This window comes from Carcharodon carcharias, chromosome 34 (genome assembly GCF_017639515.1).
Source record: "Carcharodon carcharias isolate sCarCar2 chromosome 34, sCarCar2.pri, whole genome shotgun sequence".
In the NCBI taxonomy this organism is placed as follows: Eukaryota; Metazoa; Chordata; class Chondrichthyes; order Lamniformes; family Lamnidae; genus Carcharodon; species Carcharodon carcharias.
The window spans coordinates 18,506,342-18,529,862 of record NC_054500.1 but is presented as its reverse complement, the minus strand read 5'-3'; the positions used below and the strand labels follow the sequence as shown (position 1 = coordinate 18,529,862).

General features: G+C 47.0%; 1 protein-coding gene across 1 annotated transcript in view; it reads left to right on the top strand.

Annotated features, from left to right (window-relative positions):
• Positions 1 to 840: 840 nt before the first annotated feature.
• The window catches only part of vaspb (vasodilator stimulated phosphoprotein b), a 134,120-nt gene continuing 111,439 nt past the window's right edge, over positions 841 to 23,521 (top strand). Inside the window, exon 1 of the mRNA XM_041179217.1 lies at positions 841 to 1,208. Coding sequence (XP_041035151.1) covers positions 1,204 to 1,208 — 5 coding nt within the window. The 5' untranslated portion in view covers positions 841 to 1,203. The remainder of the gene's footprint in view (positions 1,209 to 23,521) is intronic.

Here is a 23,521-nt window from a genome sequence, read left to right as displayed (position 1 = left end):
CCCCCAACCCATTTTCAATATTTCTATATCTGGCAAAGAGAAATGTTCAAAGAAAATGACTAAAAAAGAAACAATCTTTTTGAACGTCCCGGTGATTTTTCTCCAGGGCTGCACACAGCTGTGTCCTGGAGATTGACCTTCAATTCCTGGTGACTCCGGGCCAATCCCGGAGGGTTGGCAACTGTATGAAACGTCGGCCTACATTTTGTTCTCGAGTCTCTGGAGTGGAACTTGAACCCACAACCTCTTAAGACTGAGACAAGGAGAATTTTTTTTTTCTCAGGAGGGCCGTTAGTCTGCAGAGCTCTTATCCCCAGAGAGCAGTGGAGTCTGGGTCATTGAATATATATATATATATATATTCAAGGCTGAATTGGGTAGATTTTTGATGGGCAAGGGAGTCAAGGGTTATGGTGAACAGGCAGGAAAGTGGAGTTGAGACCACAACCGGATCAGCCGTGATCTTATTGCATGGCGGAGCAGGCTCGAAGGGCTGAATGGCCTACTCCAGCTCCTAAGTCCCATGTTCCTTTTGACCCAGAGGCGTGAGTGCTACCCACTAAGCCACGGCTGACGCCAACCCCTGCCGTTTAAGAGTCATTCGGACCCGAAACGTTAACCGTGTTCCTCTCTGCAGATGCTGTCAGACCTGCTGGGTTTTTCCGGGTACTTTCCTTTATTGTCCTAGATTTCCAGCATCCGCAGTGTTTTGTTGCTTTTATCTACAATTTAACCCTTGGCTTCAGTTCAATTGCCCTTTTAAGGCGAAAGTTGGTTGTTGCCCTTTTAAATGGCATGGTGTTGGCGGAAGTTCTTGGCTGTGCATTGTGGGGCTAGGCGGGTGTGTGAATACTGGGATCAGGGAGTGCGATTGAATGTAATGTAACCTACAGCGGGTTACAGTGTGGCCAGGAGCAGGGAGGGAGTAACATGTTACAATAGGAATCGTGTTCATTGCTAAAAGAGGCTTATGTGCATTGCAGTGAAGGTGGAGATCCGGAGAGCAGAACAGAAATATACCCTTGGCAGGTTAATAACTCGCCTTGTACATTGAAAGAAACACAGGAAACGAGAGAGAGAGAGAGAGAGAGGGAGAGACAGACAGACAGAAAAATCAGTGTGCAACCAGATATACGCAAGACCAGGAATTGCTTTGCAGAACCTCCACTAGCTACCGAAGGAGTACCTTTTCCAAAACCAAAGATGAGGTAGGATTTCAGCTTTTGTCGATTTCTGCATGTTATGTATGTATTTCCACGAGTTAATAACACGGGGGGGGATGGAAATTTCTTTTCCGTCTCTCCCTGGGATTAATTTCCTGGGTTTGGAAAAAAAAGTGCATTTTTAACAAGGGGCACTAGCCCATTTCTGATTTCCGAGTGTCGCTTTTTAAAAAAAAATAAAGTGTGTAAACTTTCTAAATTAATTTTGGACACCAACTTCTCCCCAAAAGCAAAAATGGCCCGACTTAATTACCAAGGTATAATTTAATTAAGTTTTTTTTAACCCCCCCGGGGAAGAATTCTGACTTAAGCGTTAGAGACTGAAAGTTATATTTGATTCTGTCTCCCTGTTGAGTATGATTATTGTATTTTATGGGATAGGAAGTGTTTTTTTTTTGCTGAGATATAATTCCTCTTGTCTCCCTTTTGGGTGGGATTATTTTTTATGGAATATGAAGTGATTTTTTTTGAGCGCTATGCTGAGGTATAAATTCCTAATTCTATGATCATGCAGGTTTAGAAGTTAATTTTTTTTTGTCAGGTAAAGGAACTCTGAATTTCAAGTGCACTTTATTTTTAAAACGTTGGGGTTTACTCAATAGCAGTAAAATATTGCTATATGCTTCCTGTAACCCTGATTATTAATGTCTTTTCTTTTGCTTGCTAATCTAACAAAACAAAATGCTTTAATGGGGTCTGACCCAGAGTCTAACGGAAGATGGTTTTGAAGATCATGACTAATTATAACGGCTCCTTTTTGGTTTCTTGAGGTGCATCGCAGTAACCACAGCCAAGAATAAATTATTTAGCTGCAAACGGCCAGCCCCCAGCACCTTCTGCTTCACCCTTACTCTGAAACTAAGGTTCCATCTTACCGTGACATCCCCTCCCCTAACCCATTGCTTTCCAAGACGCCGTAGAATTAACAAACCCTTTTTCCGCATTGATTAAAAAAAAAGCATTTCATCGTGTACACAAAAAAAATATTCGCGCTCAACGAGCAAACAGAACTTTCAGAACTTGCGCTGGAGTTAAAAATTCTTCCCCAGCGACTAAAAAACTTTAATCAAATTATGTTTTGGTTATTAACTTTTGGGCAATTTTTGTTTCTGAGGGGTGGGGTGGAGGGGGGGGGGATTAAAAGGGTTTGTGTGCTCCTTGTGGTAGCGCCTTAAGCTTTTGAAACTAACTTTGTTACTGCCTGGTCATGACTTCCTGATTTAGTACCTCCGACTCTCTACAGCTTTATCGCTGCCTTGGTTTTTCGACTTGGTTTCTTGGTAACAGCAGAGATGTACACACGTACCCCTTTGTGTGTGCTTCCGCGTTTAAAAGTGGCCCTTTTTCATCTAGTCCGATTGTGCACTTCCAGTTGCTGCATAGAGAAACCTGACACATATAATAGAGGAGCAGATAGTAGGTGTGTGGTGTTTTTTTAAAAAAAAATTCGTGGATTCAACACATGCTTTTAATGTAATCAGGAACTTTTATGTAGAGTTTTTTTTTAAAAGAATCCTCTAACTTTTTGAGTGAAATTTTGCTGTTCTTGGGATGAGTTGGGCAAGGGCCAATTAGGTTCCAAGGCAAGTTAGGGACGGGACAGGACAGGACAGGACAAGCCAGAGGAAAAAGAAGTGTAAGAGTTCGCCCGAGAGGGCAGACCCACCTCCATTTAGTGTCTTAGCAGAAAGACGGCGCAGCACTCCCTCAGTGCTGCAGGGAGTGCCGACCTCAATCTGTTGTTTTTGTCCCTGGAGCGAAACTTTAATCCACGACCTTCGGAATCAGACAGGCGAGTGCCACCACTGAGTCACAGCTGTAAACCCTCTGCTGCTCCTCCAGTTCTCCATCAAGCACTCCCGATTGAATACAGAACAGTTTAGATACAAAGGAAAGCTCTGTCCGCACTGCTCCTTCATACATAGGTCAGGTCAGATGTAATACAGTTTAGATGAATAGTACTTTTTCTGCACTTTTCCTGTAACACACTCCTAGGTCAAGTACAGTATAGTTTGACATAGTTTTCTTTATTGATTTGTGGGAGTTGGCTAACCCATGACTAGGTGGGCATTAACTGCTCCTCCTTCCTTGTGTTTGGGAGCTTGAGTGATAGTCATGCGTAGGCCAGACCAGGTTAGGATGACATGTTCAAAAGCAGAAAATGCTGGAAAAACTCAAATGTCTAACAGCACCTGCGTAGAGAAAAAACAGCGTTAACGTTATGAGCCCATATGACTCTTCAGAGCCCCTTCTGAAGAAGGGCCATACGGACTCGAAATGTTGACTCTTTCTCTCTCCAGATGCTGTCAGACCTGCTGAGTTTTTCCAACATGATCTGTTTTTGCTTCAGATTTCCAGCATCCGCAGTATTTTGCTTTTATCACAGGATGGCAGGTTCCCTTCCCTGAAGGACGTTAGTGAGCCAGTTGGGTTTTTATCTTGGTGTGGCCGTTTTCGAAAGGTCATTTCGCTGATGCCAGCCACAAACTGCCAGATTTAGTGAATTCAATTTTCCAACCACTCGTGGTGTGTTTTTAACTCTCTCCCTGGGTTGCTCCAGTGCCATGAAATTAGCTCTATGTAAAGCACGACAGTGCCTTACCACCCCCAACAACAGCTTACGTCTATATAACACCTTTAAGGTGGTGAAATGTCCCATGGTGCCTCACAGGAGCGTTTTCAGACACGCGTTGTCGCTGAGGCCCGTAAGATGTTTGAACAACTTGGTCAATGGGGTAGCTTTTAGTAAGTATTTTTAAAAGAGGAGAAAGAAGTGGAGAGGCAGGGAGTTTTGTTGCACTCAGTCAAGCAAGGAGGGGTGAAGGATACAACACTGAAGCCAAGTCTTTACACGCTTACAAGCTTTTATTTACAGAGGCACATATTACAAGCGTTCGCCTCCAAACCCAACAACAGTTTGCCTCCTGAGTGAACCCTCAGTTAACCTCAACCACCTGAATGCAGCTAAACACCCAATTAACATCCAGTTAACAAGGTTTAGGAAGAAAATGCTGGAGCTTGGGGCTGAGGTAGCCAAAGGCACTGTCAGTAGTGGTTAAAAGATGAAGCGTGCTCCACTGCACCATCAAGTGGTTATGGTGCTGAAGGAGGTCAGTTAGCCTGCCCTGCTTGTGCTGGCTGTCTTAAAGCTACTCCGCTAGACCCACTTAGCTTTTCCCTGCGGCCCTGCAGGTTTGTCCTTCTCCAATAATTGTCCAATTCTCATCTGAAAGCCACATAAGGAGAGCATCCCCAACTTCTTCGCCCATCTATCCACGCAATTAATGCCTCATCCCTTGTACACCTTTTCTGCGCCCTCTGTGATGCCTTTGCATCCTTCCTAATGTGTAGGGGCCCAGACACGACACTCCAGAATGACATCTGGCGATCGGTCAGTGCCATAGCCAAATTCAGTGGCAGTTTGGCACTGTGAAGAATACCGAAGGAGGGGGAAATTCTCTTGTCTGAATTTGAATAAGCAGATACATTGCTGGAGGCAGCAACTTAACAGCTGACTTGTGCAGTGGATTGTACAAATATCAGCCAGGACTGTTTCTTATTTCCTAAGCTCTGTTATATTTATGGAGAAGTACCTCAATGTTGAAAGATATCTGCCTGAAATTTAAAGCAACTTGGGTTAATTTATTATGTTATGAAGAAAATTTATTGCGCCTTTCACAATGGCAGGACTTCCCAAGGAACTTCACAGCCAATTAAGTCCTTTTTAAAATGTAGTGGATTTTGGAATGTAAAACAGAGGTGGGGGGGTGGGGGGGGGTGGTTCTCAAACAGGGCTCCAGAGACCCTTGAGGCTCCTTAAGAACCTTTATCAGGGTGCCCCCAACATGAGGTGAAGCGAGAGGCAGGAGTAGCTACCACGTGGTGCAGTAAAGATTGGGCTGACTGTGAGCAGAACAAAAGTGAATACGTTTTTCTTAAAAGCATGAATAAAATGCTGTTTTTTTTTTTCCCCTTATTCTCTCATGGGATGTGGGTGTCGCTGGCAAGGCCAGCACTTGTTGCCCAACCCTAATTGCCCTTGAGCTGAGTGGTTTGCTAGCCCATTCCAGGGGGCAGTTCAGAGTCGACCACATTGCTGTGGGTCTGGAGTCACGTGTAGGGAGGTAAGGACGGTAGATTTCCCTCCCCAAAAGGAGCACTAGTGAACCAGACGGGTTTTTACGACAATCCTTGATAGTTTCATGGTCACCATGACTGAGACTAGCTTTCAATTCCAGGTTTTGTTAATTGAATTTAAATTCTACCAGCTGTTGTGGGATTTGAACCCCTGGCCCCAGAGCATTAGTCTGGGCCTCTGGATTCCTACTGCCCCACTGTCTCTTTCATATTACAAATATTATATAGTATTACAATTTAGGTGCGGAGAGGTGCTTCTCAGTGATTACCAAGCCATTTGAAAAGGGATCCTTCAACTAAAAACACTTGAGAACAGTAGGTGTAGGAAACCGGACAGCCACTTTGCACACTGCAAGCTCCTTCACATAGTAATGTGGTAAATGACTGGTTAATCTTTTATAGTAATGTTAGTTGAGGGTTAAATATTGGCCAGGAAGTTAGCAAAACTCCATAAATGTCCTTTGGTTAAAGAAGTTCCTCTTCTCTTTAATATTTCCCTTATGTGCCCTGAAAATGTTGACTCATGTTGGGTTTTGGCCTATTCTTTGTGTGTGAGCTTAGACAGTGTAGTGTCTGATGGCTATTCAGTCATAGAATAAGATCATAAGAAATTGGAGCAATGATAGACCATTCGACCCTGCCCCACCATTCAGTAAGGTCATGGCTGATCTGATTGTGGCTTCAACTCCATTTTTCTGTCTGTCCCCCATAATCCTCAACTCCCTGTTGATCAAAAACCTGTCTCCCTCAGCCTTGAATATACTCAGTGACCCAGCCCCCACTGCTCTCTGGGGAAGAGAATTCCAAATGCTAATGACCCTCTAAGAGAAAAAGTTTCTCCTCATCTCCGTCTTAAATGGGAGACCCCTTACTTTGAAACTGTGCCCCCTGGTTCTAGATTCCCCCACGAGGGGAAACATCCTTTCAGCATCCACCCTGTCAAGCCCTCTCAGAATCTTTTGTTTCAATAAGATCACTTTTGATTCTTAACTCCAATCAATATAGTCTCAACCTTTCCTTGTAAGACAAACCCCTTCATCCCAGGAATCAACCTAACGAACCTTCTCTAAACTGCTCCCGATGCAAGTATATCCCTCCTTACAGTAAGGAGACCAAAACTGTGCAAAGTACTCTAGGAGTGGTCTCGCCAATGCCCTGTTCAGCTGTAGCGAGACTTCCCTACTTTGATGCTCCTTCACATTTGCAATAGGCGCCAAATGCCTCGTATCTTTATCGACTCTTGGTCACACTCGGCGTTCACGAGTAGGCATCATCCAAGCAGGGCCTGTACTCGTGCGAGGGAACGCGTGCGAGATAGATAGGTTCTTGATTGGTAAGGGGATCAAAGGTTACGGGGAGAAGGCGGGAGAATGGGGTTGAGAAACTTATCAGCCATGATTGAATGGCGGAGCAGACTCGATGGGCCGATTGGCCTAATTTCTGCTCCTATGTCTTATGGTCTATTTCCCCTTTAGCACACACAAGCGCAGGAGCCTGGTTCATACCTACCCACCCCCCTCCTTGGGCTGTGGCTAGTGAAACCGGTACAGACCTGGGCTTGAACCTGGGAGGACTCGCCAGGTATCCCAAAATTAAAAAAAAAAATTAAGTAACTGATCTGCAAAGAGGTCGACAGCCTCTATTGCAACAAGTGAAGATAAAAGTGCAACATAATGACTGCGGAATGTAGCAACTTGACCAATATGTTGTTAATGTTTTGTGGTCTTTTGAGTGTAATTTAAGAAATATTATTGGCAAGGTCATTAGGCCCAAACAAGTTTCTCCCTTGCCTTCTCCCGTTCATCCAATCCCTTCTTGCTCTGGAAACTCATCTAAGTTGTTCCTTGAACCGATTAAAACATCTGTTTCAGTGTCCTCCCTGCTGCCTTGTTCATGGTTTAATTACCCTTAGGGTGGGAACGTTCCTTCTGGGTCATGGGTCATAGGAACTAGGAGCAAGATTAGGCCATTCGGCCCCTCTAGCCTGCTCTGCTATTTGACTAGATCAAAGGAAATAGGAGCAAGATCAGGCCATTCGGCCCCTCTAGCCTGCTCTGCTATTCGACTAGATCATCTACCTCAACGTCACTTCCCTCCACTATCCCCGTGTCCATTGGTGTCGTTAGTGTCTAGGAATCTGGCGATCTCTCTTTTGAACATGCTCAATGATTGAATCTCCACAGTCCTCTGGGGTAGAGAATTCCAACGACTCACCACCCTCTGAGTGAAGAAATCCCTCCTCATCTCAGCCTTAAATGGCCTACCTTTTTGGTCTGAGACTTTGTCTGCTTGTCCTAGATCACCCCCCCCAGCCAGGGGGAGCTTCCTTCCTGCATCGGCCCTGTCGAGCCCTGTAAGAATTCTGTATGTTTCCATGAGATCACCTCTCGCTCTTCTAAACTACTAAATCTTCCTGGTGTTTGAACTTGTCACTTTATCACCTTCTGGTTTGCCCTGTGTGTGTGTAAATTCTCTTTATTCTTTCATACAATGTGGGTGTCATCGGCTGGGCCAGCATTTGTTGCCCATCCCTAATTGCCCCTTGAGAAGGTGGTGGTGAGCTGCCTTCTTGAACCGCTGCAGTCCCGTATGGTGTAGGTACACCCGCAGTCCTGGGAGTTCCAGGTTTTTGACTCAGCGACAGCAAAGGAGCGGCGGTATATCTCCAGGTCAGGATGTCGCTGTGCACCCCTGTGTTTTTAAAATTGTTTATCCATTTCTTGCTCTTTGGGCCCCAGGGCAGGCACCTGACTCCACTCTTGTGCAGCGCTTGGCCACTGATGTGGGAGGAGGAGCTGGAACAGCTTCCTGTTGCCTTTGGAGGCTTTTTTTTTTAAACCTTTGAATTGTCTTCCCCGAAGGAGCCCCGGCTGCCCTTTACAATGGCTGGTTGGTGCGGGGTGTGGGCAGTGGTTGTAGAGACTGTAAGAACCCTTCTCTGGTCACTGAAGCAATATTCAGAGCTGACTCTGCCTGGGGTGTGATTTGAACCCAATCGGCAGCAGCGACTTGTTTATATAGTCCCTTTAATGTAACAAAACACCCCGTGACACTTCGCCAGAGTGCTTTACAGCAAAGGACACTGAGTCACAATAGACAAGAGCAGGGCAGTTGACCAAAAGCTGGGTCAAAGAGGCAAGTTCTAAGGAAGAGCAAGAAGCAGTGACTCAGAGTTCTCGAAGAAGAGTCATACTGGACTCGCAACGTTAACTCTCTTCCTCTCTCCAAAAGATGCTGCCCAGACCTGCTGAGTTTTCCCAGCATTTTGTTTTTCCGTTAGAGAGCTAAGGAGGTTCAGGGAGGTGATTCTACAGCTTTCGGGCCCGGGCAACTGGAAACACGCTCGACAGTGGTGGATCGGGGATGCTCCAGGGACCAGAATTGGAGGAGCGCAGAGATCTGAGGGTTGTCGGGGCTGGAGGAGGTTACAGAGATAGTTTGCGGGGGGGAGGTGTTTGAGGCCATGAGAGTTTTGAAAACAATGAGAATTTAAAAATCGCAGTGTTGCTTGACCGGGAGCCGATTATAGGTCGGCGCGTACCAGGTTGGTAGCTGAGCAGCACTTGGTGCGAATTAGGACACAGCAGAGTTTTGGCTGACCTCAAGTTTACCAAGGGTAGAATGCAGGAGGCCAGCCAAGGGTGAGTTGGTATAGTCGAGTCTGGAGGCAACAAAGGTGAGGGTTTGAGCAGCTGAATACGAATAGTGCGAATACGACCACTGAACCAGTGGTCACTATGTCCAGATGTGTGGACCCCACTGGGTGTGAAACCCAGTATTTAGAGACCGTATTCTGGGTCAGTCTGGAGTGGGGTTCGAACCCTTCACCTTCTGGCTCAGAGATGGGAATGCTACCAGTGAGCTTAAGGCTCAGTCCTGTGGTGTAGGTCGCTATTTATGTGTGTTTGGATTATTCAACAGGATGTTCCCCAGACTACTCTGTGACTTACTTGTGGCTTTCTCCCTTGAATGGGACTAGCTGGGGTTGTGGGCGTCATGTTCTTTCAGCAACACTCCCACCCACCCCTCCCCTACCCCCACCCTAGGAGTTGTATTCAGTTCGCATCAGGCCCTATTAAGTGGCCATAAAAAGCCTCCCGGTGTGTGAAAGCTGAAAGGGGCTTTGACCAAATGGGTTTGGAATGTTCTTGGTCTATGTTTACTCTACCCAGAGGGTGGTAACAATGTAGAATGCTTGGCCACAGGAAGTGGTTGCGGCAAGTAGCATAGGTGCATTGAAGGGGAGTCTAGATGGACACAGGAGGCCGAAAGGAATGGACAGTTACATTGACAAGGAGCTGGAGGAGGCTCATGTGGAACATGATCGCTAGCACAGACCAGCTGGGCTGAATGGCCTGATTCTGTGCTGTATCTTGTGGAGGAACTTGGAACTAGGGGCTGCTCATTTAAGACAGAGATGAGGAGGAAATTTTTCCCTTTGGGCCATTGGTATTCGGGACCCTTCCTCAAAAGGCGGTGGAAGCAGGGTCATTGAATATTTTTAAGGCAGAGCTAGAAAGTTTCTTGATTAACAAGGGATGAAAGGTTATCGGGGGGTGGGGTGGGGGGTAGGCGGGAGGTTACAATCAGATCAGCCACGATATTGAATGGTGGGGCAAGCTTGAAGGGCTGAATGGCCTACTCCTCCTTTCTTATTAGACTCCGGGTTTTTTTGCTCTGTGTTTTTGCTTCCTAGCTGACTGGCGGAAGTTTTCTTTTCATACGTAGACGTGGCATGCATTTACCTGCCTTGAGAGTGTGTGCAAGGCATTTTCTGCTAAAATCAGTTGCATGTGGCTGTAATGGTGTTGGCGTGGCCACATCTGTGGTCAATCAATGATTTCTGTTGGAGAACAACTGCTCCCTAACACAGTTGGAGCAGCTTTTCTCAGGTGAGGGGTTAAGCCGCATTTTGAAGCAGAGAGAGCGGGAGTTCAGGTTTATGTCGGACACAGTTATGCCTAACCTATGAGTGTCACACCCCTTCTGCCTCAAAATGCTATATAAGTTATAAAGTTTTATTTGAACCTAGCAATAACTGCTTTGGAGTAGAAAATCGCCCAGCATTGACTAAGGTTATGGGTTAGTCAGGTCTCTGCATTTGGGTAAGGCTTGATTTGGAAGGCTCTGTTTCGGATAATTGCTCTACGTTGTGTTAGAACGTGATATACAAGAAAGCCCACCAGTGCGCACGCACACTCAGGAAGTCCCCTTTCAGTCACCCTAACCCAGGAAACTATTCGGATAAAGACCTTCTGTGCACGTGATCCTTTTCAAGGGCCCCTCAGAAGCAGCCCAATGTGCGTTGCATGGAATTACTTCTGACTTTGTCACAGTTATGTAGGTGAAGGCGGTGGCCATTTGAGCACAGTAAGATCCCACAAATAGCCATGATATGAATGACTGATTGATTGGTTCTAGATTTTCACAGAATACAGAAGAGGTCCTTCGGCCCATTGAGTCTGCACCAACACGTGAGAAACACCTGATCTACCTACCTAATCCCATTTACCAGCACTTGGCCCATAGCCTTGAATGTTATGACGGTGCCAAGTGCTCAGCCAGGTACATTTTAAAGGATGTGAGGCAACCGGCCTCCACCACCCTCCCAGGCAGCGCATTCCAGACCGTTACCACCCTCTGGGCAAAAAACTTTTTCCTCACATCCCCCCTAAACCTCCTGCCCCTCACCTTGAACTTATGCCCCCTCGTGACTGACCCTTCAACTGAGGGGAACAGCTGCTCCCTATCCACCCTGTCCATGCCCCTCATAATCTTGTACACCTCAGCCTTCTCTGCTCCAGTGAAAACAACCTAAGTCTATCCAACCTCTCTTCATTTGGCTGGTGTCTGAGGGACAAATGTTGGCTATTGAGCCATGGGAGTATACCTGAACAGGCAGGCGGGAGCCTCGTGATTAGGATGCGTGTGATAAAGATTAAATGTTGTCTTTTCACAGTGGGGTGGGGGGAGGCGAGGTGGTGGTGATGCTCTTCTACTCAGGAATTCTCTGTATCAGTCATCCTTGAAGCCAAGTCAGTGAAGTTTTTTAGGCATTTCTTGAGCACAAGAAATATTGAAAGGTATGAGAGCGAGCGGAAAAGTGGGATTCAACTAGGCTCATGTGGAGCAAAACACTGGCACAGATTGGATGGACAGAATGGCTCCTTTCTACATCCTTGCAAATGGTGGCTTTATTATTGAACCATGCAATTGTTTTCTGCTTTTTTTAATGCAAACTACAGATGTGGAATCTAGGGCAGGATGCAGAACACAGATCATGATTTTTTTTTCACGTAAAGCGGTTGTATGCCTTTGGTGTTGATTGCCTGATAACTAACCTCACACCCAAGGTCATGAGCTGTGGAATCTCATTATGCTTTTATACGGGTAGGTTTTAAGGGGGGGAAAGAAATTAAAACCAACTCATGACCTAATTCAACTATCACGCGATCTAAACTCCTGCTATGTGTGGGTGCTCTTCTCTCTTTACACACATTAGAACCAAGAATGTAAGTTTTTCGCTTCCCGGGTATATTTTGTTGCCATCATTAAACTCGGCCTCTTCCCCCTTCCCCACCTCCCATCCATCCATCCATCCATCGTTGAAAGAAGAAGCTAGCTCTTAAAATGGCCAACCCAACAGATCAGATCAGGGCAGAGGGCAGAGTGGGCACGTGGATAGGAGAGGGTGAAGAGACACAATTTCCTGATACATAGAAAGACTTTCATTGACGTAGCATCTTTGGCAACCTTGGGGCGTCCCATAGCGCTTGACGGCAAATGGAGTACTTCCGAAATGTAGTCACTGTAATGTAGCAAATGAGGCAGCCTAGTTTCGCACAGCAAGCTCCCACAAACAGCTACGTAATAATGGACCTGCTGGCCTTGTTGATTGAGGGGTAAATATTGGCCAGGAGAACTCTCCTGCTCCCTCTTGAAATCGTGCCCATGGGATCTTTCCATCCACATGAGGGGGCAGACGGGGAGCTTGGTCTCATCTGAAAGGTGGCGCCCCTGACAGCGTGGCACCATACGAAAGTGTCGGCTGAGGCTTTTGAGTTGAAATCTCTGTGGAGTGGGACTTGAACCTGCAACCTTCTGACTCGGTGAGCTGCACCCGGAATCGGGACGAACAAAATAGTTGGAGCCAAATCCTGCTCGACTGCCTTGAGCATTTGGGGAGGGGTTTTCCCGGCCCCCTCACTTTCCTCTCTCTCTTTCTCTCTCTCTCTCTCTCTGCCCGTCCCTCAGGAGAAACATTGGCAGCGATCGGAGAGGATGGGGGCAAGCGCTGGATTGTCCGCAGTGTGGGATGAGCGTTGGCAAGGCCTGATCCCTCTTTGCTGGAATTTTGGACATTCCTGGGACTAAGCGCTTGAGTCTTGGTCTGGGGGAAGTTGAGGATCAATTTTAAAAGGAAGGAACCTCCAACTTTGGTAGGGGGAGGTGGTGTCTTGGAAACTGAAGCGATGTGGAGAAGGGACACTAGCCTCAAGTTAACAAGCTTGTACATGTGCGGCTGTTATTACCCAAGAGCAAGCACAAAACTGTGGAGCGTTGCTAAACTCTGAATAAGCAACCCTTTTTTTTAAAGCTCCTTTTAAGTCATGATATGTTCTTTCTTTACACTAAAGTGGCGAATTGTTGATCACTTTCAATCTCTGTCCTTATAGGAGGGGACACCAATGGCCAGAAAAGTTCCATCAATTCAAATTTTGAATGTGGCCCTTTATCCTGCTTGGGTAATGCAGGTTTGCACTGAAGAGGAACTGCATTTGTCTGAATTGCAGCACGTCCTGGGGTTTGTCAAGAGAGATCTTGTGGTTGCTTATTCTAAAAGCACGTCCCCTTTGTTAAAAAAGGAACTTGCATACATACATACAAACATACATATGACTTAGGGTCAGGAGGAGGCCACTCGGCCCATCGAGCCTGCTCCACCATTCAATAACATCATAGCTGACCTGATTGTAACCCCAACCCCACATTCCTGCCTGCCCTTGAAAACTTTTTACACCCCCCCCCCCCCCCCCCACCGTTAATCAAGAATCTATCCAACTCTACTATAAAAGTATTCAAAGACTCTGCTTCCACCACCTTTCGAGGAAGAGAGTTCCAAAGACTCACTACCGTCAAAGAAAAAATTCCTCCTCCTTCTCTGTCTTAAATGAGCGACCCCTTTATTTTTAAACAGTGACCCCTAGTTTTAGATTTTCCCACAAGAGGAAACATCCTCTTCACATCCACCATGTCAAGACCCCTCAGGATCTTAAAGGTTTTAATTAAGTTGCCTCTTCCTCTTTTTGAAATTCCAGTGAATACAAGCCTAAAGTGTCCAACCTTTCCTCATGTGACAACCCACCCATTCCTGGTATTAGTCTCATCAAACCTTCTCTGAACTGCTTCTAACGTATTTACGTTTTCCTTTAAGTAAGGAGACCACTACTGTACACAGTACTCTAGATGTGGTCTGACCAACGCCCTGTACAACTGAAGTATAATCTCCCTATTATTGTAATCGATTCCCCTCACAATAAACAACATTCCATTAGCTTTCCTCATTACCTGCTGTACCTGCAGACTAACTTGCAATTACAAAGCACCTTTCGCAACCTCAAGATAGCCAAAGCCCTTTATAGCCAATGAAGTACTTTTGAAGTATTGTCACTGTTGTAATGCAATAAGTACTGCAGCCAATTTGCACACAGCAAGTTTTTTTTTTAAATTCCTTTGCAGGATGTGGGCATCGCTGGCTGGGTCAGCATTTATTGCCCGTCCCTAATTACCCTTGAGAAGGTGGTGGTGAGCTGCCTTCTTGAACTGCTGCAGTCCATGTTGTGTTGGTATACCCATAGTGCAGTTAAGGAGGGAGTTCCAGGATTTTGACCCTGCTACAGTGAAGGAACAGTCGATATATTTCCAAGTCAGGATGGTGAGTGGCTTGGAGGGGAACTTACAGGGGGTGGTGTTCCCATGTGTCTGCTGCCCTTATCACCCCACAAACAGCAATGCAATGATGATCAGATAATGTGTCTATGTTGATTGAGGGATAACTATAAAGACCAGGACACTGGGGGTTAACTCTTCTGCTCTTCAAAATAGGATCTTTGATGTCCACCTGAGAGGGCAGTTTAATGTGTAATCTAAAAGGTGACATCCCTGGCAGTGCTGCACTCCCTCAGTACTGCACTGCAGGGGTGTCAGGCTAGATTTTGTTCCCAAGTCCCTTTTGAACCCAAAAGCTTCTGACTGGGAGGGGAGAGTGCTACCCACCGAACTACAGCTGACACCAAACGCGTGAGGGAGGAGAAACAGATTGTCATGTCTGTTGGCTGCTCTGCTGTCCCTTAGTCCCCGAGTGTCACTGGGAGCCGGTTTTGGATTGTGGAGAGACCTGCACTGGTTGCTTTTGGCAACTTAGAGCGATGTTCCTTGCTGATACTGGAGTCAGCTTATTGCATTCAAGCATGGGTTCAGCCAACCCACTGTGGTTAGGGGTGAGATGGGGGGTTGGTGATGTGTTCCTGGGCTAAGGAAGCTGGGGGTAATCAGCCAGCACCCCCCCTCCCCCATCCCTCCCCAGCCCAAATGACTGTCCTAAGACCCTCGAGTTGGAAAACCTACGTACACGCAGGCGCCAGTCATGTTTCGCTGTGCTCGACTTTCCCCATGCCTCCACCGCTCCCCAACCTCCAACGAAGGAGCGAAAGCAGGCTGAGCGGTGTCACACGGGGGAGAATGGCCACTGGGCCAAGACTTGTGGTAGATAGTACGCTGCGCACAGCAGAGGAAGGGCAATAAATGGAGCAGTAACGCCTGTTGAAAAGCCACACTTTCACAGGGTGTTGAGAGGAGTGGCAGTGACAATGCGGATTTCGGCTCCAGCCATCGTCAGTGCCGGTCGCCCAGCGAGAGTTGGCACTTTCAGGAGAGGAGGGGATAAAACTTGTCGAGACCCTTGTGCTACTGAGCACTCCTGTGAGTGAAGTGAACTTTTGGAATTGGCAGGTTGACTCTCTTCCATATCCTCGGCAGGATTCTGTAAAAACAAAAAAAATGGGCATCGGGCATTGAGGTTGCCAACCCTGATTGGATACCCCCCTGGAGGCTTCATCACTTGACCTTTCACCTCTGGCCCAAACATACATATACACACACACACACACACACACACACACACACACACACACACACACACACACACACACACACACACACACACTTCCCATCTTCAATACTTTTTTAACCAGCTACTCAAAAGGTAATTTTTAAAAAAAAAGAAAGCACACATTTCTTTGAATAACCCCTATTATTTTTTCTCCTCCTGTTTTGTTTTATGGGGTTGGTTGGGTCGGTCAGAGTTCCTCTGAAATGGAATGCTTCTTCCGCCCGACCTCCGGTGTGTAACTGGCTGGAGCAAACAGCATGTGCTGAAGGCTGTGTTGTGAGCATGATTCAGGAGCCCAAGGCCTGAATAGGCATGCTTGGGGAGGAAATTACCATATACAGTCATCTGCAGCCTAGCATTTCCAAGTGAGACGTAGCCCCGCGCGCGCACACAAATGTTAGTCATTGTGCTGAGGTTAGTCAGTTCCTCTCGATGGTGTGTAGTTGGCTTGTGAGCTGATGCTCTTATCAGATGGGCCAGCTCAGCTATCGGTCCACTGCAGAGGAGTCTGCATGCTTCGGTTATCGAATATACCCACGGAGCGACTCAGTTGCTCACTTGGGAAGCGTGTCCTCTGCCGTCATGTAGGAAAGGCGGCAGGCAGGCGTTTTGAGCACAGCAAGATCCCACATACTTGGCTGTGCTCAATGACCGGATTTCTGTTCTCATGATTTTGGTTAAGGATTATATTTTAGCTGGGGGCACTGGGGAGAGCTCCCCTGCCCTTCTACGCAGTGGTGCCACAGCATCTTTTGGGGCCCCACAATCCACACTATCACCCCCCCCCCCCTTCCACCCCAAACCACCAAAAAGAGGGCAGACAGGGGCCTCGGGGTTGAATGTCCTCTCTGAAAGATAGCACCTCCGGCAATGCTGCACTCCCTCACCCTTGCGCTGAGTGTGCCGGCCTGAATTTTGCACTCCAGCCTCCGGAGTGGGGACTCGAACGCACAGCTCTCTGACTTGGGAGGCTGGGGTGCTACCCACTGAGCCGCAGCTGAATGTGGAAGACCACCCCGTGCCCACCCTCCAAAGCGGCAGCAGCTGGCAAGGAAGACACTGCTTGGGCCTCTGGCTAACCACTGGTTTCCAGCACTCAAGATAAAAACAGCTGATGTGTCACTGCTGTTTAGTTGATGATTTGATCGGATATTGTTTATGTTCTGGGCTGCAAAGAATGTGTATGGAATGCGCCGAGCCTCATTTCTCAGCTTGATAGGAATGTTGGATTTTAATGGCCAAATATGCTCTCCCGGAATTGCAATCTGTACAACAAAAAAGGATTTACGTCACGAATGCCTCAACACCTCACCTACACATCAGTTCGCTTTTCCGGTGCAGCAAGATCCCATGGCTTCAGTGCATTTCTGTTTTAATCATTCATGGGATGTGAGTGTCCCTGCATTTGTTGGCCCTGTCCCTAATTGCCCATGAACTGAGCGGCCATTTCAGGGGGAAGTTAGGAGTAAAACCACATTGCTGTGTGGGTCTGGAGTCACATGTAGGCCAGACCGGGTAAGGGCGGCAGATTTCCCTCCCTAAAAGGGGCATTAGTGAACCAGATGATAGACTAGAAGGGCGATAGTTTTATGGTCCCCATTACTGAGATTAACCCCGGTTTATGGACCACCTGCCGTGAGTGGGATTTGAACCCATGTCCCCCAGAGCATTAGCCTGGGCCTCTGGATTGCTAATCTAGTGACATTACCACTACACCACCACCACCCGCCTCCCCCTCTAAATGTTACTGTTCTTTTGGGGGATTGATAGTTGGGAGAAGAATGCTGGCCAAGAGGGGGATGTTGATCACGTGAGAAGAAAACTTTTTCACACAGCGAGTGGTTCGAGTCTGGAATGCGCTGCCTGGAAATGTGATGGAGGCAGGCATTCAAGAGAGCAATAGATGATTTATGTGAGTAGGAACGATGTGCAGGGGTACGGGGAAAAGGCAGGGCAATGGCACTCAGCCATAATGGTCATTTGGAGAGCCAGTGCAGACACGATGGGCTGAATGGCCTCCTTCTGTGCCATTAACATTCTGTGATAATGAGCTTCATCCTGACTTCCTTTGGCTTCAATTGACCTGTTGCCCCCAGTAATTGATGGGATGGCTCCGGTTCTGTGGGTGTGCGATCGCCCTATCACGCACGTTTTGGGATATTTGAAGAAAGCAATGGACTTGGTCAGAAGGAAGGCTTGGCTGTCGTGGGGGATAGAACACCATCCCATTTCTGTCGACCGCTGTGGTCCCCGAGGTCAGACGTGGCACTGTACAATTCTTCTCGCTCCCCACGCCTAGTGACATGTGAGGCAGGCAAAGCGCGTGCTTATGTCTGTTTTCCATAGCTGTTCACTCGTGGAACGGGTCACCAACCTGTCTCCGGATGCTTGTGTTTGAGGTGCGCCACTCTGCCTCAAGCGTGGCTGACCAGGAGACTCTCCCACTCTTACCGCCCGCCTTTGGCATATTAGAAGAATTTTACAAGTTGATAATCAACCTGACCTCCGATACAGTGTAGTGAAAACTCCCTCTAGTCTGCTGCAATGATCCAATTATAATCTCAGGAAAGCACCCTCCGCCTACTGTACAATTTCACAATGTAGGTGTTCTTCAGCTTTGAGGTAGTGGTATTGTCACTGGACTAGAATTCCAGAGACCCCAGCGTAATGCTCTGGAGACCTGGGTTCAAATCCCACTATCACCACAGGAGATAGTGAAATTTGAATCAAAAAAACAAAACAAATGTGGAATTAAGAGTCTAATGGCGACCATGAAACCATGGCTGATTTGTTGTAAAAACCCATCTGGTTCACTTCCAAATACACGGCCAGAAATCTACCATCCTTACCCGGTCTGGCCTACCTGTGATTCCAGACCTACAACAATGTAGTTGACTCTTAAATGCCCCCTGAAATGGCCAAGCAAGCCACTCAGTTGTCAAGGGCAATTAGGGATGAGCAACCAATGCTGGTCTTGCCAGCAGCGCCCACATCCCATGAATGAATAATAAAAAATAATAATCACGGGCAGTTTGTAGGAGCTGGGGCTGATGCTGGCATCGAATCCTGTTTCACTTGTGACTCTCTTGCAGCTGATGGATGGGAAATTTCTGACCCTTCAGTCTAGGCTCCAACCGAAATTTGTATCCCAGCGACTTGTGTCCCACTTAGTGTCCAGCTAGCAACACTCTGCTGTCCTCCCCGAAATGTGGCTCAGCAGTAGTACGGCCAAACCTCCACCAACAACACCTTCCAAATACACGACCTCTACCACCTAAAAGACAGGGGCAGAAGGTGCATGGGAACACCACCACCTTGAAAGTTCCCCTCCAAATACACACCATCCTGACTTGAAATATATCGCTGTCGCTGGCTCAAAATCCTGGAACTTCCTCCCTAACAGCACTGTGGGTGTACCTATACCACAGGGACTGCAGCGGTTCAAAAAGGTGGTTCACCACCACCTTCTTGAGGGTAGTTAGGTTTGGGCAATAAATGCTGGCCTAGCCAGCAACTCATATATCCAAAGACCAGGTCAAATATTTAAAAAAAAAGTTCCTGCCTCAGAAAAATGGATACGGATTCAAGCCCTCAACACTTAAGCACGTAATCCAGGCTGACACTACAGTAGAGAACTGAGGGAGTGCAGCTCAGTCAGATGTGACATCTTTCAGGTGAGGCGCTAAACCTGTCTGTCACTTCGAGTGGACATCAAGATCTCATAGTCAAGATTCAAAGAAGAGCAGGGGAAGTTATCCCCTGTATCCTGGATAATGTTTATCCCTCAACCATGTTCAGTAGAAACTGTTCAAAAACGACTACACTTCAAAGTACTTCTTAGACTTAGAAGGGTTCCTGCGTCTAGAGACACATGAGGCAGTTGATTTTTTTTTTCTGTAGCTTGTTTGTCCAAGCAGTGGCCTGAAGCCAGAGACTATATCTCGAGGGCTATCCCTGTGCATCAGGCTTGGCTGGCCAGAAGTCTCTCCCGCTCTTACCGCCTGCCCTTGGTGAGCTTTGGAAGGATTTGCAGGTTGATACTCAACCTGTTTGGCCGTGTTATGAATGCACCTTCCTTGGCCATCCAGTCCTGGAGTGGGACTTGAACCTGGATCTTCTGGCTCGGAAGCAGGGACACTAACCCACTGCGCCACTAGACCTTCCTCAGATGTACTTCACTTTCTGTAAAGTGTTTTCAGGTGCCCTTGAGATTGAGAAATGCACTTTTTTGGTTTGGTTTGGTTTTAATATTGGCATTTAGTTAATCATTGAGTTTTTGAACGTTCTCCCAAAAACTGCCAGAATGTTAACCGTAGAGATTCTTTCTTTCATTCCGCCCCCTCTGTGTGGCATTCCGTTTCAATTCTGTTTATTTGGTTGGACTTTGACTCCGTACTTGCCCCACCATGGGTTTTTACAGGCGGGTGGGTTCCTGAGGTGTGCTGACCCAGCAAGGGCGGGATGCACTTTTTAAAATTTTGAGTGGGATCTGGAAAGAATTACGAAGATGTATTTTGGATGCTGGCTCATCTTGTGGTGGTTCCTTTCGTTCAGCCTGCATCCAATTTGTGCAGCCAAGGCTCCCTTAACTAGGGCAGTGTGGCAGGCAACAACCATAATAGACAGTCGTTTTTTTTTTGAAAAGTTAAAGACTTGTTGGGGTTTTGTGGATTCAGCAACAGTTTGCATTCATTTTGTACTTTGTTGACATAACAAAAACAAACTAAGGTCGTGACTTTGCAAAGCCAAAGAGAGATTGGAAAGAGCCACCAAACACATTGGCTCTAAGGTGATCCATGGGGGCAGTATTTTTGGTTTTATTCTTTCATGGGATGTGGGTGTCACTGGCAAGGCCAGCATTTGTTGCCCATCCCTAATTGCCCTTGAACTGAGTGTCTTGCTCGGCCATTTCAGAGGGCAGTTAAGAGTCAACTGCATAGCTGTGGGTCTGGAGTCACATGTCAGCCAGACTGGATAAGGATGGCAAATTTGCTTCCCTAAAGGGTATTAGTGAACCAGATGAGTTTTTACAACAACCAACAATAGAATGATTGTCACCATTACTGAGACTTGCTTTCAATTCAACAGGTTAAGCCTTTATTCATTGGAGTTTAGAAGAATGAGGGATGATCTTATTGAAATGTACAAGATTCTGAGGGGGTTTGACAAGGTGGACGTTAAGAAGATGTTTCCACTAGTGGGGGAATCTCGAACTTGGGGACATAGTCACAGAATAAGGGGACGCTCATTTAAAACTGAGATGTGAAGGAACTTCTCTCAGAGGGTAGTGAATGTCTGGACTTCTCTACCCCAGAGAGTTGTGGAGGCTAGATCACTGGAAGCATTTAAAGAGGAGGTAGATAGATTTTTGAAATCTCAGGGAAGTGAAGGCCATGAGGAGCTGGCACGAAAGAGGAGTTGAGGCCTGGGGCAGATCAGCCATGATCTTATTGAATGGCGGAGCAGGCTTGAGGGGGCCGAATGGCCTACTCCTGCTCCTATTTGTTATGCCGCTGTTATAATTCCAGATTTTTCATTGAATTTAAATTCCAGCAGCTGCTGTGGTGGGATTTGAACCCACCATTAATCTGGAGCTCTGGCTACCAGTCCAGAGATGTTACCACTATGCCACCATGGTGCACTGCCCCAGTTGACAGTACTGGAGCAGTTTGCAGAAATTGGGAGGAGTGTGGCGTTAAGAGTAACCAGGACTCACCTAGGTTAGCAAGGCTTTGGAGATGAGGGTAAGTGGGCCTTTAGAGGATAGGGCACATTGGTTGAAGGTTTTGGATGAGCTGAACTGACTAGAGGACGGGATGTTGGCCTGGAGGATGTTAGGGTAATGATGGCCACCAAGGACTATTAGAAAGACTCGCATTTATAGAGCACCTTTTACAACCTCAGGATGCCCCAAAGCAAATCACAGTGAAGTAATTTTTGAAATGTGATGGAGAATGTCAGTTTGTACACAGCAAGATCATATCTGTTTCATTGGAAGGACAAGGGCAGCATGCACATAGGAACACCAGCTGCAAGTTCCCCTCCAAGCCCATTCACCATCCTGACTTGGAAATATATCGGCTGTTCCTTCACTGTCGCTAGGTCAAATCCTGGAACACCCTCCCTAACAGCACAGTGGGTGTACCTACACCACATGGACTGCAGCGGCAGCTCACTGCTATCTTCTCGAGGGCAATTTGGGATGGGTACCAAAAGCTGGCCTAGCCAGTGACACAGTCATCCCATTGGAAAGAATTTTTTTAAAAAGTAGCCTTTAGATCTTTTTTATATTGGCTATTTCATCAAGTTGGATGGATGTGCTGCAACAGCCAGTAGGTGGTTAACTGCGCACTTTGTGCTTCATCTATGGTGTGAATGATATTGTCACTTATTGAGATTGGTTCCTTATTCTTGACCACTACCTGCTTCTAATCCTTTGTGAGATCTACAATTATAAGGCAGTAATGTATCTTGTTCAGCAACAGCTAGGAACCATATTTTGCAGGGTTCTGGGAACTGTTTCTGACTGTCCTCCAATGCAGTGTGATTAGGGCGCAAGGGTTTGATTTGAGAGGAAAAGACGCTGGATGTGGCTGACTAGAAATTGGCTCAGCGATAGCATCTATCAGCGCAACAGTGTCTAACATGGTCTGTATTTGGAGAAACTCCGGGTTCAGTACTGGTGAGGACAAGTCTGTCACTGTATAACACTGGGGTACAGTACTGGTGAGGACAAGTCTGTCACTGTACAACACTGGGGTTCAGTGCTGGTGGGGACAGGTCTGTCACTGTATAACACTGGGGTTCAGTACTGGTGGGGGCAGGTCTGTCACTGTACAACACTGGGGTTCAGTACTGGTGGGGGCAGGTCTGTCACTGTATAACACTGGGGTACAGTACTGGTGGGTGCAGGTCTGTCACTGTATAACACTGGGGTACAGTACTGGTGGGGACAGGTCTGACACTGTATAACACTGGGGTACAGTACTGGTGGCGACAGGTCTGTCACTGTATAACACGGGTACAGTACTGGTGGGGACAGGTCTGACACTGTATAACACTGGGGTACAGTACTGGTGGGGACAGGTCTGTCACTGTATAACACTGGGGTACAGTACTGGTGGGGACAGGTCTGTCACTGTATAACACTGGGGTACAGTACTGGTGGGGACGGGTCTGTCACTGTATAACACGGGTACAGTACTGGTGGGGATGGGTCTGTCACTGTATAACACTGGGGTACAGTACTGGTGGGGACAGGTCTGTCACTGTATAACACTGGGGTACAGTACTGGTGGGGACAGGTTTGTCACTGTATAACACTGGGGTACAGTACTGGTGGGGACAGGTCTGTCACTAATGCTTGGGCACCTTGCGATACTCGGGCATCTGATATGCAGGTTAGCTGGAAGATAAGTGAATCGGTGAGTGTTGAGGCCTCCGGAGTCAATGCATTAATGGACAGCTTGGTGAACAGCCGGTTAGTTACAAGGAGGGATGTTTTTCACTGTCTAATAATGCGTGACAGTGATGTATTTTAATTGCTTGACCAATCAATACATCATCCAATCTAAGTCCGTTATCTGCCTGACCAGGGCTGACATTGTTCCAACTCCACCTTACTGGGGCTTGGTGGGCGTTGTCAAAATCTTTACAGCTTGAAGGGGGCATAAAGAAAGACTTGCATTTATATAGCACCTTTCACGGCCACTGGCCATTTCAGAGCGCTTTACGGGCAATTAAGTACTTTTGGAACAGAAACAAAAAAATGCTGGGAATGCTCGGGTTGAGTCGGCGCCTGTGGAGAGAGAAACAGTGACTGTTTTCGGGCCGAGATGACCTTTCATCTGAACTTGGTGTTTTTGTAACGTACTCACTACTGTAATGCAGGAAAACCAGCAGCAAATTTGCACAGCAAGCTCCCACAGCAGAACATGACGATGAAGTAGATAGCCTGTTACAAGCGAAGTCAATGGAGCAGTAACTTTCA